General features: G+C 42.4%; 1 protein-coding gene across 1 annotated transcript in view; it reads left to right on the top strand.

Moving 5' to 3' along the window:
- ALK (ALK receptor tyrosine kinase) overlaps window positions 1-15,833 on the top strand; it is a 233,931-nt gene that overhangs the window by 199,054 nt on the left and 19,044 nt on the right. Inside the window, exons 12-19 of the mRNA XM_087774317.1 lie at window positions 1,527-1,689; window positions 6,153-6,303; window positions 8,796-8,927; window positions 9,866-10,010; window positions 10,872-11,054; window positions 12,542-12,640; window positions 13,613-13,765; window positions 14,993-15,091. Of these exons, the coding sequence (XP_087630443.1) occupies window positions 1,527-1,689; window positions 6,153-6,303; window positions 8,796-8,927; window positions 9,866-10,010; window positions 10,872-11,054; window positions 12,542-12,640; window positions 13,613-13,765; window positions 14,993-15,091 (1,125 nt within the window). The remainder of the gene's footprint in view (window positions 1-1,526; window positions 1,690-6,152; window positions 6,304-8,795; window positions 8,928-9,865; window positions 10,011-10,871; window positions 11,055-12,541; window positions 12,641-13,612; window positions 13,766-14,992; window positions 15,092-15,833) is intronic.

Here is a 15,833-nt window from a genome sequence, read left to right as displayed (position 1 = left end):
TAAAGTAGTAGTTTTGCATTGCTTCTTGGAATAGCCAAGACTGTATTACAAAGGTTTTTCAGAAATACCAGCCACTTTATTTCTTAAAGTCCTGCCAAATTATTTGATCCATTTCATGCATTGAACTTTTTTATAAGAAGGAATTTAGCTCAACTTCAGGATTAGTTTGTGAAAAGGTAATTCAGACCTTCTGCCTAGCTAAACTAATGTATTTCCTTGTATTTCTGGTGGGTGAACCCCTTCAGTAACAGTAATGGTGGAACTGCTGGCCTCTCTCTTCCAGGCCCAAGCAGACCATCCTTTCTAGACCAGATCTGCTTAGGCAATAGCTCCAAATTCCAAGCAGCAGATCAAGCTAATGCTCTATCTGAGCTGATGAGTACCATCACGGAAAGAGTCTGCACATGTTGTATTGCATTAGTGGATGCTGGAGGGAAAAATGGTGCCCTTTGAGAAAGCCATAAGGAAGGCTGGCTGTCCCAACATCATTTGTAGAAATAACGTTCTTTAGATGTATTTCAAGTCTTTTGTCTTTAATGGCAGGAGAATTAGCTAGCAGAGTTTATTAGATTGTGTATATTAGCTTGTTAATAAGTATGAATGATAAATCATGTAATGTGCACCAAAAATGTTTAGTCCACTTATTTACCATCTAGATCTTAGTTTTGATTACATGTGAAATATTTCCTGATGTACTGGCAAATACGTTAGGGTGGGGTTTACAAGAGCATTGTGGTCTTGCAACTGCACTGTCCCTAATAATGAATCTTTAAGGAAAAGGATGGCATTTTCAGCATCATGTATTCAAATTAAAAAATTATGTCTTTGAGGCACAAATTAATAAAGCCTTGTTCTAGAGGCCTATTTGTACAGGGCTAGTACATGAAAATGGCTGTAATAGGGATGCATTGATTTACACCCGCAGATCTGGCCTAGAACGTGCAGAGCTGAATGCTTGTTTTACAGGCCACAGTTAGGTATTTTGCCTTCTGAAGCTTAACTTGAATCTCTTGTGAGCAAATAATTATTCAAAATACGATTAGTTAATTGTTACGTTTTTAATCACTGAGATGATGTTGTATTTACAGGTTTTTATCTAATTAGCAGCTACTTTCCTATATAAAAAAAATTAATAATCAAATGTCTGTAGAAACTGAAAGGGCTAAAATGCACCCGTCTTGAGGTTATGAGCATGCAGTTTAACAGCCCAAGAGAGCAGAGCCCAAAACTAGGTGGTCTGTGTTGCATTTTACTCTACTCTGTGATCTTTGACTTGTTGAACCTTAGAAAAAGTAAAACTATGTTCATAGTTGTGATAGCTTTCAGGAGATGTGATGAAAAGCTGTCAAATACTGAGATACACAGCACTATGAGTCTTTTAAAAGAATTCTGTGAGTATTTGTTCTGGCTAAAACCTCAAAGGCCAGGTACTTCTCTTGGTCTAACAAGAGAGGGTGAATAAAGACCAGAACAGCTACTTGATCTTTGGATATTCAGATCATGCTTTGTATATGTCCTCATTTCAGATCATTGGTTATTCACAACATGTGGTGCCAGCGGACCCTATGGCCCCACACAGAGCCAATGCAATGATGCCTACAGGAACTCCAACCTCAGTGTGATTGTAGGAGCTGAAGGGATTCTCCAAGGCATTCAGATCTGGAGAGTACCAGCAACCAACACATACAGGTAAGGGAACCACCTCTGATTGTCATGATATATTTTTGCGTTCGAAACTTATCCAAGCTGCAGATACATGCTATGCATATATGAAGTATTATATTCAGAAATTGGGCCAAATCTACTTGGGTTTTACTTCTCCTTGATCCTGTGATTTCCAACCTTTCCAGTCTCAGATTTGTTGTCTGGAAGATGTGACTTTTTGGTGAAAGAGAGAAGAAAAGAAAGAGAAGCAACCATCTGAGGCAGACAAATCTTTAGCCTAAATGGTTACAGGTTGGGAGAGCTCTATAGGTAGCTGAAAATCAAGTGTTCTGAGTTCCCCAGGCCAAGGGGCATACATATCCCATATGCTATCCACTGAATTCTGGGATCAGAAGGAGTTTTTCCCACTCTTCACCTGGTGTAGGAGGCACAATGGTATGTCAGCGTTTCTTGTGGGACAGCTTGCATCAAGCTCTGCTCAGCATCTTGACTTTTTTGAATCTAGGCATGGTAAGTTGAGCCTGTAAGCCTGGCTCACTGGTGTAGAATTGATTTTGGAAGCCAGCCACCTAAATGTTAGGCTCCATGATACTGAGGGTTCTAACACTTAAATCCCTCTGTGGAGTTACTTTCAAAGGGAGATGATCAGATATGGTTCAATGCTACTTAATCAGATTTTTACCAATTATTTTTTCTTTTTGCTCTTGCTGGGGAAAGAAGTACAATCGAAGTTTAGTTCACTGTATCTGAATGGTAACATCAAGCCATTACATGCATCAGTTTGTAAGCAGAACTGTCTGTTTGAATCAATGACTGTCCAGTGGTGGTTTTTTATGCAACATTCCCTATTGAAACCAATGATGGTATCATGGATTTCAAAGCAGAACATTCCACTGAAGGCTTTGAACAAATTTCAGTTAAAACTTACTGGCACCTTCTTTTTTTTTATTTTATTGAAAAAGAATATTAATATTGAGGATAGATGTCACTCTCTAACAGAAGTCTACTGCAAAGCAGTTTTGAGAAACTGGCTAGGCTAGGCTCAAGTTCCACCTGAGTGCCTATTACTACAAAGATTGATGGTAATGAAAAAAGCATTAATGATGTTCTACTCAGCTATCAAAAAATCAGTTGCTTGAGGTGAATAGTATTTTTCAGGACCAGCATTCAGTAAATATGGTTATAAAGTATAGCCCAAAAGAGAAGAGGCAATAAACTTACAGCATTATCATTTCTTTAATATCACAGGCCAAGAAGAGCCAGAATTCCAGTGCAACTGTAGGCTAATTTTTGCTACACCATAAAAACCACAGATCCTGCAAGGAGGACCTGTCTATTTAAGTCCTATAAATGACCTAACAGACTTTTAGGTTCTGTATAGATAATAGATGGCTAATGTCATTGGTAACCTGTATATAAATGGATGACATTCTCTTCTGCACCTCTTAAAGCTATAGTAGAGAGTTCATAGCCTGGGGAAAGGAGGAGGCAATTGTGGGCTTAAATTAACTTGACATCTTCCTGATTCTGGGCTGCTGAAGGGGCAGCGGAGTCCCCCAGTATAGCATAGCCCTAGGAGAATGTCGAGTTGCAATACCAATTCTAGGGCTTCCCAGAGTCTGAACCCACTGCCTGTGTTTAGCTCTCCTCTGCAGGCCTGCTGCACTGTGGGTCCTGTAAGTGAGCCTAATAGCTATCTCCAATACACCTAACCCATATAAAATAAAATCCTCCAGCTGGCTGCTGGGCTCTGAAGAAAGCTGTTGTTATGCCATATCAGTGCGTTTTACACTGTGTAATGTAGAGTGGTGAGTTACATTCCTGGTAATTGCATAAGAAGGACGTAGATAGTGTGAACACGAGGCAGAATATGTGTTACTAAAATGCAAAGAGGGAAAGCTCAACTTTGCACAAAACTCTACTAGCACAAGCTAGCCACACCCAGAAAACCCCACCATCTATGAAGGTCTGGGTAGGCTGCCATGCACTGTAGCCAGCTTCATTTGAAGACTGGAGTCCTACATGCTCCAATGCCGACGTGGACAAAATCGTATGGTTTGCTCCCATGGGACTGCACATTGTATAGCAATAAAGTTAGGCAATATAAAGGAATATTTTTCTTTTCAGATTTCCTTCTAAGCATTCAGAAGGTCTTGTCATCCTATATCTAAGCCTATGATCAAGTATGAGAGAAGTGAACTGTAATAAATTACACGCTACCATCCATTATCCAAATTCTTTCCATTTCTAATACACGTGTCTTTGGTCCGTTTTGCTGAGTGCCCTATTTGCTGTCACTTCCACTGTCCTCTGTTTTCTCTGGTCCCTTCTTGTAAGGTAGCATAAGAACACGGCCCAGTGGAATACAAAAAGGTGTCCTTCTAAGTTGGCCAGCCTAGGCACTGCACTTTCTCCTACTCTCAAAACTAGCTCCAGTGTTTCCCATGACCTGTCTACCTAGAGGTGGATTTCTTTCTCCAGCCGTGGTTTGCACAGCCAGTGCACTCTGCTCATCCTGATCCCTCCTGAAGATGCAGTTTTCTTTTTCAGTTCCTACAAGTGTCATAGTAAAAGAAAAGGAGGAAGACAGTGGAAGGTATTCCATGTTCTGGTTATATCTAGTCAGAGTGGTCTGAGTATTTCTTCGGGGCCAATATAGTTAAATGGATTCCTTCTGTAAAAGAAAGTTGTGCCTAAGGAAAGGGATCCTGCTAAAACTTGAAGTCAAGATAACCCATCTGTTTAAACAGTGACACTCATTTTGAATAGGGAATGACTGTCACCTGAATCTACTCATTTTTATTTGTCTGCAGCCTTTCAATGAGGCCAAAATGGGTTCTCCTGAACTCCCTGACATCATTGCTTGTATGCAAAATCTGTTAATACATAGAAAAATATGGCCCCTAATTGCAGCTGATTAGCCCTGCCAGCTTGCTGTGCCTGATAGTGTACCTCATTAGCCATTACAAAATTCTACAGCAGATCAACTGAGTCTTCAGATTTATGCAGCATCTGTTCATGGTAGCCCAGTGCTGTGTCCATCACTTTTTCTGCTGGCTCCAGTGCAGCCTTGCTGAGGAATGATTGCTTTGGTTATCAGCAGTGGCATGAACGTAATCATGTCACGTTGAGAGGATCTAATGTGCTTTACGAGGCACTTGATGCTCCATAGTTGCTTTGACATCAGAACTGCTTCATGCTGGCTGCCTCAGAGCAGTATCACAAGGTGAGTTCCTCATGCTAATCGTTAAGGCAAGTTGCTGGCTGAAAGTGAGCTGGCTGCCCAACTTGTCCAGGGTGCTTATGCACGATGGGCACTGCTGGTTCGTTCTGCTTGTAGCCTGTTTGCATGCAGGACTGTGCTGGGCAAGGACCACCCAGGTGCTAGAGGAAAGGAGGCGTTAAAGCAGAGCACCTCTACTGTAACTGGTAGGAAGCCAAGAGGAAGTTTTGTGTTCTCAGCCCTGCAGTCACTGTTAACATGCTCCAGGTTGAATTTTGCTCTCATGGAAATAGCTACTAACGTCGGTGGAGAATCAGCTGCTTATTTCAGATCTAAATTGAGCTTGCTGTACCACCAGTCACTTGCTCAGAAAGTTGAGTAACTGTCTTTTGTTGCAGCAGAGGTGTGTGTTTTATCATGATTTTCCTTTGAAATTCTTTGATAAATGCTGTTTCAAGTATGTAGATTGTTTATGTACTTAGAAAGGGAGAGGGAGGAGCTGAACAGTACAGTGGTACAGTAAAATCTTCGGGTACATCAACAACAGTAAGGACCCCTGAATCTTGACTGCCTGAAGTAAAAGTCACAGAGCCTTAATTGAGACTGCAGCGGCCAGTGTGTGCAACGTAGCTACCCCTGGCTAGAGACAGTGAGACGTTGAGGTGGCTGTGAGTTTAGCCAGGGGGCTTTTGCCTTCCTTCTTTACTGCAGGTAGTGTCATGTCCATCTACTCTTCTATATTCCTCTGGTCCTGGGAATAGGAGAGCTGTTTCCCATCTGGTCCATGCTACCAGGACCAGTTATGCTGTCTGCTTTCTCAAATCTCCCCCTGTCAATCTTGTGCTTAATGTTCTCTTTAGCCATATGTGCTGTACTTACTGGTTCTCCTGCTTCCGTTCTTTCTCTTCCTTGCTGCAAACCTCTCAAGGGTATGCCTTCTGGGAAACAAGATGTGTTTCATATATTAAAGTTTGAAACTACAGGGACTTGCTCACTCTGTCCTCAGCAAGTGTTTGCCCAAGAATCAATGTGAAAGAAGCTGTTTTATAGCTACCCAAGTTCATAGGCCCATGTAGAGTAGAGAACCTCAATCTTCAAGCTTCGAGTTTAGATTTATTTAGAGTGTCAGGTCTTCAGGGCACAGCCCTGTGACACTGTATACAGCTCAGGTGCGCAAAACACTCACTGCCCAGAAGTGGTTTGTACTACCTTCCACCTGTCTGGGACAACTTGGGTGCCAGGCTCTTGTTTCTTCTTCCTGCAGCATCTCAGGCTATGGAGCTGCTGGTGGGAAAGGAGGGAAGAACACCATGGTGCGGTCCCACGGCGTGTCTGTGCTGGGAATTTTTGACCTCCAGAAGGATGACACCTTGTATATCTTGGTGGGACAGCAAGGAGAAGATGCTTGTCCTAGTGTAAGTGGTTGCCCTTTCTGTTTTGCCTTAATCCCTTCTACAAATCCATGGAGTTTTGTCTGATTACAGAGAAAACCGTTGTCCTTGAGGGGTTTTGGGGTTATGTGGTTCAAGGGATAGCTAGAATTTTACTGGGAGGGCATGATCTGAAAAGATGAAGTACCATGTCACTGTTCTCGCTTCCTCTTCAACCTTCAGGCCCCTTTGATAATACACTACAGATTCCTGACTGATCTGCATATCTCAGAGCATCTGTGTGGGTTTTTGGAGAGCAAAGACAACCCTGCCTTTCTTTCCTCTGGAGATCAGTCTTCAAGGTTGACTTCACAGGGCTTTGTCTTTGCTCTGCTGTTGCACCCAGCCCTGCCATTATTACAGTACTCTGCAACTCTGGAGACACCCACCACAGGGCCTGTTTGGGTGTTCTCTGTAAGGGAATGGGAGAGACAAAGTAATCCCCACTGGGTGATCTTTGTGTTACTAACCAATCATTGCTGCAAATGCCTTGACAGAAAGGTGCAACTTTCACCATTTGCAGGCACAATAATCTATTAATCATTTAGTATTCTTTGGAGGATGAGGGAACAGGAGATTCTTATGGAGGAAACTAAGAATTATCTGATGAAATTTCACCTACAGGTTTGAGCTGGACATTTAAATGCTGTGCATTTCTCAGCTGTTAATGGCTGGCATCCAAGAGATGAAAGCTTAGCAGTCTGTTACAGCAGAGAAAGGCTGAAGGATGTAGACAAGAAAGAGGGGTTCTCAAGGCTAGATGCTGAAGTAAATAATGTTAAAACTGGAATTATACATATCTACAAACAAACCATTAATACGAAGCCTCTTTGAAATGAGAAATGCCCTAACTCAAACCTCCATCTAACGTCTGTAACTAGGACATTCCAGCTGAGTGTAATATATGGACTCATTAAATTGTAGGCCACTGTAATCTTAGTGAGAATTTATTGAGTGCTAATGTAATTCTTTCATTGAGGCAAAGAGATTGCATTGACTTGTAAAGGGACTTTTACTAGATTGGATTGTAATCAGTTATGTCTTTGCCATGAAGGATTTTTTTTTTTTTAATTCAATTGTAATCTAGTGGTTCCTTTGGGTCATTGACTTTGTCATTTTATTAATCATCCCCACCCGACTCCAAATCAATTAAGGAGAGGGAAGACTAGGGACAGGAGGATTGTTTAGTTCCATAGGCAAGTCTGCACGCACAAAATGGATGCCATTCATTCTCTGGCACAACCTAGGACACATTTTGTGGTCAACAGCATAATTTGTAATGTGAGGATGCTTTTATCATGTTCCTCTTCCCAAAGAAAACACATATATGAAAGTAGAAGGAAGCAGAAGGTTGGTCCTACTATAACAACTGTTTGTGCATTTTTCCCTTGAAGTGTTGTTGACTTAGTGAGTTCAGTGTGCATAACGAGACAGTGTTACTGAGATGAAATGTATAAAGTAAAATAAGCTAGAAGCAAAGCTTGCAACTTACAAATACTCACAACAGAGTCCTGCTTGTCATGCACTTCAGTGCTCCAATTTAAAATCGAAGTGACAGTTACCTCTTTTAGGTCATAGTCCAGAAGCACTTATAAATGATGGTTTAATGTTGTGTTTGACATCAGTTAGTGAATTCAGTGATTTGCCTAATACAGAAGGTTCATTGCATTTGGTGCTAATTGGTGGAGGGGAAAAATGCTAAGTAGGAAATATGGAGGCTTTTTAGTGAGGTATTTTCTTTAACATCAGGTCAACATTGCAATAAAAGGTGGGATTGCAGCTGTTTTGGTAGGCTTTGAACTAGCTAGCACTGGTAATTACAGTAAAATTGCTGCTACAGCGTAAGCATCAGATCAACATCAAAACTTGCTTGGAAGTCTAGATAAATATTAGGTGGCTAGTCTATACCGAGCTCATTGGTACTGTCCATGCTATGACTACCTAGGTTAAAGCTAGCTCTGGTACGTCTATGTGAGCCACTAGTACACCTTAGTTCTGGATAGATGTGTGTTGGCTGCCTGGTCCCAACCAATGGGGCACTGGAAGAGGATTGAAGAAACTTGGGTTCTCTCTGTGTCTCTGCCATTTGGCTGTTGCATGACATGGAGCAAGTCACATCATTGCTGAGTTACTCCCTTCCCCCACTTGTGAAATACAGATAGTTAATGCTGGGAAGTATTTGCAGTAAATTCTGCTGCATCTTGTATGTTAAAAGTTTATGGAGCTGTTTTACATGGTAATAGATATCAGCACTGAGCTTGCTGCAAAATAATTCAATTAAAATGGCAACATACTCTTCTGACAAAGGTTGAAGCAAAAAGCGAGACTCTTCTAGAAGAGCATTCGCTTGTTTCTGCTTATGTCGTTTCACTGGAGGACAATTTATTGGCTTGGGAGGGTGAAGGGTCTACGAGGCCTGTGTGTGCAAGGACATAGAGATTTCTTACCAGAATTCACACCTGGTTTTCTGTTTGCAGATGAATGATGTTATACAGAAAGTCTGCATTGGAGAGAACAATGTTATTGAAGAAGAGATACGTGTGAACAGAAGTGTCAAGGAATGGGCAGGAGGAGGTGGAGGAGGGGGAGGTGCAACTTACATATTTAAGGTATGGAAACATAGTCCCCATGCACCTTCAGCATGAATGCATCCTGCCACTTGCCTCTAGTACCGCGGCCTGAAATATCTGAGAACCCTTTGTACACCTCTGGGGAAGGGTCCACAAAGGCAAGCTCCGGGTATCCTTCGTTTCCAGTTGATAGCTGTAGTGAGCTGAGTTGGCCCTTCACACTTCTTAGAACTGCTACACAGTATGGCCACACTTGCTTCAGTGGCTTGGAGTTCCCTTGGCAAACATAATAGTTTGAATTGGATTTTTTTTCAATGCAAGCTGAGATGCTGAAGCGTAATTCTACAGGAAAGAGCAAATTCCACAGGAATTTATTCAAATCTGTCATTAGAACATTAGACTTCAGCTACACATTTGGCCTATACGGAGCAATGACAAGAGAAGTTGAGGATAGCCTGTATGTTTTCTGTTGGCAACCCTATAGCTAGGGACCACTGATCTTTTCTGTCATGTACTAGCTGAGACAGTACTCATTCCAAACACTGGTTTCAGGCGTTACCAATATGTTTAGATCACCCAGCTTCTACATAACTCTGCATGCTCAGACAATTTCCAGTGTAGCAGTCCTTCACCAGTGGAGACGCTGTATTGCACTATATAGAGCAGAGCTCCTTAGCTGTTTCATTTGATGAAAGTCATCACGCACTAACATTACAAGCTTTCTAAGAGCCATCAGCAGTGTAGATACAATTCATAGAGCTGCTGATGCCACTGTTCTCTGTTGCAGAACTTGGTAGGACTAGTGCTATTCATTAGTCTTTTGGATGCAAGTGCATAAATAATGCAATGGTAATTTGTAGTGCTGAGCCGTCCTAGCTGCCTGCTTAGTGCAACATGCAGTAACTAGCATGTGGTTGAACTTCCATTTGCGTGTCTGACTCAGTTTGAACACTGCCTTTATTTCTGAATTTGTTAAGATGGAGAATGGAGAACCTGTCCCCTTGATAATTGCAGCAGGAGGTGGTGGCAGGGCCTACAGGGCCAAAACAGACACATTTCATCCAGAAAGGCTGGAGAATGATTCCTCTATTCCAGGGTTGAATGGAAATTCAGGAGCTGCAGGTAAGGAAAGTTTTTTCTTTTTAAGAAAACCTTTGTGAATATGTGGTACTCCCAGATTCCCCCTCACAAGGAGGTGAGGCAAAACTCATGAAAACACAGTTCAGGGGGAACATGGGAGTATAACAGATGCATATAGGGTGTACCCACAGTGCAGCATACTTGGCCTAAATAAGGGTATCGGAGATGGTATAGCCATAGCAATGGTGACGTTCTCCCAAAATAATGTATTACCTCTCATAAGCAAAGTTGTTTGATTTTTGATGTGGGAGATTGCAGTGCCGACGTGGCCATCCTGCTCCCCGCACTGTTTTGTGCTGTATAGACATACAGTTTCCCTGGTTCATGCAGAAAGAGCATAATTGCACCTGGCTAGAAGTCTCTGTGAAGAGACCTTGGACTGAACAACCAGCAGAGCTGAAAGTGAGTCACTGGTGAGTATGTTGTGTTTAGAGTGGGGCTGGGACATGTTTTCCCATCCCTTTCACTAAATTCCAAATTCCATTTTGTTCCACTTCAGAACCGACATAGAGTTTTTTCAAAAGTATTTTTTGCAAAGAGAAGGGAAAGGCTCTGTAAGCCAGAAACAAGTGGTTGGGGAGTAGGCAGGGATATCTTTTTATGTTCTCCATAGAAAATACTTGTCCTTGTATGGTAGGTGAAAAGAGGTGCAGATGATTAATGTGATCAAAAGCCCTACAGAAAGGTCCCTGTGTAGCAAGCACATCCCCTCTTCTAACCAAGGCATGAGATTCTTACTTTCAGCTGAGGTGCTTTGAAGGAGTGCTTGTTCTGCAGATCCCTGCAGTGTTTTTTACACAAAAATAACCCCTACCTGTGCCTTTTCTCTTCTCTTAACTGCAGGTGGTGGAGGTGGCTGGAATGATAACACTTCCTTCCTGTGGTCAGGAAAATCCTTGCTGGAAGGTGCTACTGGAGGAAGATCCTGCCCCCAGGCCATGAAGAAGTGGGGGTGGGAGACAAGAGGGGGTTTCGGAGGGGGTGGAGGGGGGTGCTCCTCAGGTGGAGGAGGCGGAGGATATATAGGTAAAGTGGCTTCGTGTTCAAGGTGTCCCTTCCCCTCCTTTAGTGCTAATGATCAGCAAAACACTGATAGATAATTCTCCTGTAGCTAGCATATTTGACTGTTATGTACTAGTATGTCTGTGTGTTGCCTTTTTAGTGCTAGATGAACGTATGGCATTTAGTCTTTGAGCAAATAGCCAGATGTCAGTCCTTCAGCTGTAATCCTGGCTTTGCACTCTGCAAAACGTGCCATCAAGATCCTGCTGTGATTCTTGAGCCTTCCATTTTGGGGTTATAGTGCTGAAGAAGGAGGAGCCACAGGCTATGTGCTCCCATTGCCAGCACCTGTGTTTTGAGGACTCTGGTCCTGGAGACTGGCAGCTAGGCTTTATGCCAGGGAAAAGACACAGCTGCTTCTACCCTGCCCTGCTGTGGGTGGGCCTTGGTCTTGTGCAGGTGGTCTCTGGGGGCAGAGGCTCAGGCTGCCAGCCAGGACCCCTCTTAGTAATGACGGTGGTGTTGACTTCAGTCAACAGGGAACTAATTTCACGTGCTGCAGGTCTCAGGACAGCTGTCAGATGGCATTATGTTGATTATAACTGGTGTGGGCCAGATTCAAGGTCTCTACTAACCCATAATCTCCTGGGCCACATAGTCTCTTCAGCCATCTGCACTGTGGTGGACTTTTTAACCCCTGGTTCTCCACAGTTTAAATCAAGTGTATGATAGACTAGAAATCCTGAGAGCAAGTAATGAGTTTAAATGATTAAGTGCATGTTTTGTACCAATGTTACTGTGTAATGCTTCTTTTTCCAACAGAGTGCCTCACATGACATAATTTTAATTGCACTGAAGATGGTTAAAGAGGAAAAGCCATTTTTGGGTGGGGTGGGAGAATCTTTGCATGCTTGTAGTACAAAACGTATGGCCCATACTGTGCTTCTAATATGTTTTATGTTTTGCCCATACTTTGCTACTGATATGTTCTATATGCCCAAGCATAAATGAGCAACTCAAAAATTCCCTCAGTCCCCACTCCTGGTGGACCACCCTGCTTTCAGGGTGCAAAGGAGAGGAAGGATATCAGATTATTCATTCCCTCTGCTGACACAGTACATACCTTGATCGGCAAGGGTACTGAACTTAGCCCTTGAGTACTGGTGTTTTCCAGTCTCTTGGCTGCATTAATTTTAAGAATTTATGTTTCACAGCATCCAAATGGTTAAAGATGAAGTTTACACCTTAGTTTGCAACAGTCTGCCTAAAACAGAGCTAAGAAATTGACTGTCACAAGCTGCTGCTATTAAATTGAAGTTCTAGAGAGAAAAGACCAGTCGTTCATGCCACAACTTGCTAAGTGTTCCCTGTATCTTAAATACTTTGATTTATTCTCTTTTCTCATTTGGATGCCTCCCTAAATATGCTGAAGTCATGCATGTTGCAATGCTTATCTGTATTTTAGTGCCAATGAGCCTCAGTGTGTTAAGGTAACTTCTGGTTTGACATAGGTGGCAATGCTGCAGTGGACAATGACCCAGAGATGGATGGGGAGGATGGTGTGTCCTTTATTAATCCAATTGGTACTTTATACACTCCAGCACTTAAAGGTATTCACATTGGTCAGAAGTCTTCTAGTGGGTTTATTTCCTGTTAAGAATAGTTTGCATCTGTAGGACACTTTACAACCCTTTGGGTACAGCTTAGTGTCATCGTGACTATGAGAAGGCAGAAAGATAGCCTAACAAAGTCCAGTGGAGAATAAACAGAAGTAGCAGGAAGAAAGCAGGTGGAGAGAACATCAAGGCTATTAGAAGTCACTTCCCAACAATATAGTCTACCAGCCTATAGAATAATTTTGGCCAAGGAAAGCAGTAACAGAACCTCATAGTTCAGATAATTTAGGAAAAAAACAGACAAAGCACCTGACTATTCACTAACAAACATGTTCCTTAGAGCATCCCTCAGCAAAGTATCCAGGTTGGACCAGGGATTTTCTAGAGAAAACAGTGCAGTGCTGCCCAGCAGTGCATGGGAATGATAAGTACTGCCACTCCAGCCTGTGTTTGCGCAGAAGTCAGTGTCTTGAATATGTTTGCAATGTGTTCAGAAAATACAAAAATATCTATTTGCTCAAAAAAAAAATGTTTGCTTTAGAACAGCCAGAAGTATTTTCAAATACAGATGGACTCTGGCCTGATAGGTTCAGCCAAAAAGTTTTGAAAACATTGCAGTGTTTGATGTCAGAGGGAGTAAAGGCCAGGAAAGAAAAGGGTGAACCCCACAGACCATTGAAAGGGCAGGTTTCCCTTAGCCTCGGCAGCAGCCTCCTTGCTAATTTGGTCGGACTATCTGCTCAAAGAGCCAGTGCACCTCAACTGAAGTGGGGCTGATTTAGCGGGATGTTATTTTCTACATGAGAAAAGGACAGGAGCTATGGAAGGTGGGGAGAAATCGGTTTCTTAGATGGGGCTCACCCTGCCACATCTGGCAGCCGTGGTCACGGTTTCTGTCAGTACCCAAGGGAATGATATGAATGATCTTTACAGTAGTTAACTCAGCTTCTTTCATCCACTCCCTAGTGACAGAGGGGCACGGAGAGGTGGATATTAGGCTGCATCTTAACTGCAGTCACTGTGAGATGGACGAGTGCCGTGTTGATCTTGAGACTCAAAAAGTCATTTGCTTTTGTGAGCCAGGCACAGAGTTGGCTGAGGATGGTGTGTCTTGCATAGGTAAGTAGGTGTATGGGGTAGGTTACTGGCGTGTGAAACAGAAAATGCATGGCAAAAATCTGTAGTTTGGACTATAAGACATCTTGAAAGTGGTATCTAGTCTTTCTTAAAACTGGCTTCTGTTGAATGTTACATTCTTTCCTGCTCCTATATGCTGTAGAGGTATTTTGCTAGGATATAGACGCATTGGTGCTGAGGAATGGTGCTCAGAGCTGCGTTGCTGGTTTGCTTTACAGTATATGTTTGGCATACTGGGCAGCACTGAGGAGAGTCAAATTTTGTGCCTGGTTGCACTGATGCTCATGTTCTGCTCTGAAACTATGAAAGTTTGCTCACTGAAGGAATTTGCTGGCTAAACTTAAATTCCAGGTCATTCTTCTTAAGAACCAAAAAAACATACAATGTGTAGGAGAATGTAATTCCTGTGGATTTGGACATCTAAGGTGCAGGTGCAGAATCTATAAGAAATTCTGCATGAGAAATCTCTGAGGAAAACTAAAGACTGTGCCTGTACTTGCTCTACTTGAAAAACCAAGGGCTCAGGGCTCCATTACTAGGTTTCCTTCATATTCTTGCCTAGCGGTTAGAGCAAGTGACTCCAGGGTTTCAGGATCCTGCTTTCAGGCTTTGTCACTGGCATGAGAAAATTGTTCTGTATTTTTGCCATTCCCATCTGCAAAATGGGTCAAAAGCATGGTCATTTTGCCAGGGTGAAGTAAACCTTAATAGATGGTCATTGAATGCCTTGTGGTCCCGAGTAAGGATGCAGCTATGGAATACTTTGTACTACACTTACTGTTACCAGTTTTTTCTGCCTGGATTAGATGCATTTAGGAAATGATATGTTGCAGTCCTCCTTCTGCTTTTGCTGTGATTTGGCATTGATAGCAGCACTTTAACCCTGGCAATGTAATGTTCTTTCCACCTCCCCAACCTCCTGCCCCTGTTTTTTTTATCATCTTGTTTTCATACCCAGGGAGTGCACATGTTAATTTGTTGATAGCAAACCGTCTGTTTTAATGGCTTGATATTAATTGAGGAAAATGAAACAACAAGGTATTAGAGGTTGTGGATCCTGAGAACTGATCATGCCAGAGCTTGCTCCTACACTATAGGAGCATCAGATGAGTAAATGGAGGGAAGAGCAGAAAAATCTGTCTGCAAAAAAGTGGCTGCTGGAAGATCATTTCAAACATGTAATTCCTTCTTCTCCTGCCTCTGTTACAGCTGAGCCAGTGGTTCATCTCCCTCTCTCCTTGGTCTTGTCTGTAGTGACTTCAGCATTGGTGGCTGCTTTAATTTTGGCTTTTTCAGGAATCATGATAGGTGAGTGTGTTCTCTGCAAAAGATATTTTCATATGAGGGCTGGATCTGAGCCAGGGATAATTGGGCCCTGGGAGGCAAAAGGATTCAGGTTTTCAGCTACTGCTGTATGTAATGACACCTTCCCACACACATGCCTTAACTTCAGATTTCAGTAGTTGTTTCTAACCACAGTGACCAATGTGAGGAGGTTTCAGTTACTGACTGCATCTCGAAAGAGACGTTATTGCTTGTGTTGTAGTGTAAAGCTGCCAGAACACAGCTGCCACTGGTTTTGAGAGCTGTTGGTGCTTAATGCCTAAAAGCAAGCTTCTTTATTTGTGTGCCTATATACAGATTTAGCCTCTTAGTGCATGACTTTTAAGCTTGAAATTCTCACATAGGTTCCCCTTTTACAAACTGCTACTTAGTAGGATGTGGGCATTCTTGGCATCTTTATTTGAAATTCTAAAAGGTATTTTTCACCCTTTCATTTTCTTATTTTAAACAATTGCTCACCTGCATTCAATTGCAAGCTGAATAGACTTGAATCAATGAAAAGCAGCCAGGGATTCAAACCACAGCTCTTCCACCTTTCTTTGTCCACACTGTATGTAGTCTGGGGGAGGGGAAGGATGTACCCAGAGCAGCAAAGGGCAACTATTAAATTAGATTTGCGCAGCTGTTTCAATTTTAAGAATTTCAGGAGTTATCAGTTGCACACAGATGGTCCTACATGTATGATTTCTGGCCTGACAGTACCCCT

The sequence above is a fragment of the Nipponia nippon genome, unplaced genomic scaffold, assembly GCF_047370975.1.
Source record: "Nipponia nippon isolate SJK-2023a ecotype South Korea unplaced genomic scaffold, ASM4737097v1 scaffold_4, whole genome shotgun sequence".
NCBI lineage: Eukaryota > Metazoa > Chordata > Aves > Pelecaniformes > Threskiornithidae > Nipponia > Nipponia nippon.
The sequence above is the reverse complement of the archived record's forward strand: the minus strand, read 5'-3'. Positions and strand labels throughout refer to the sequence as shown.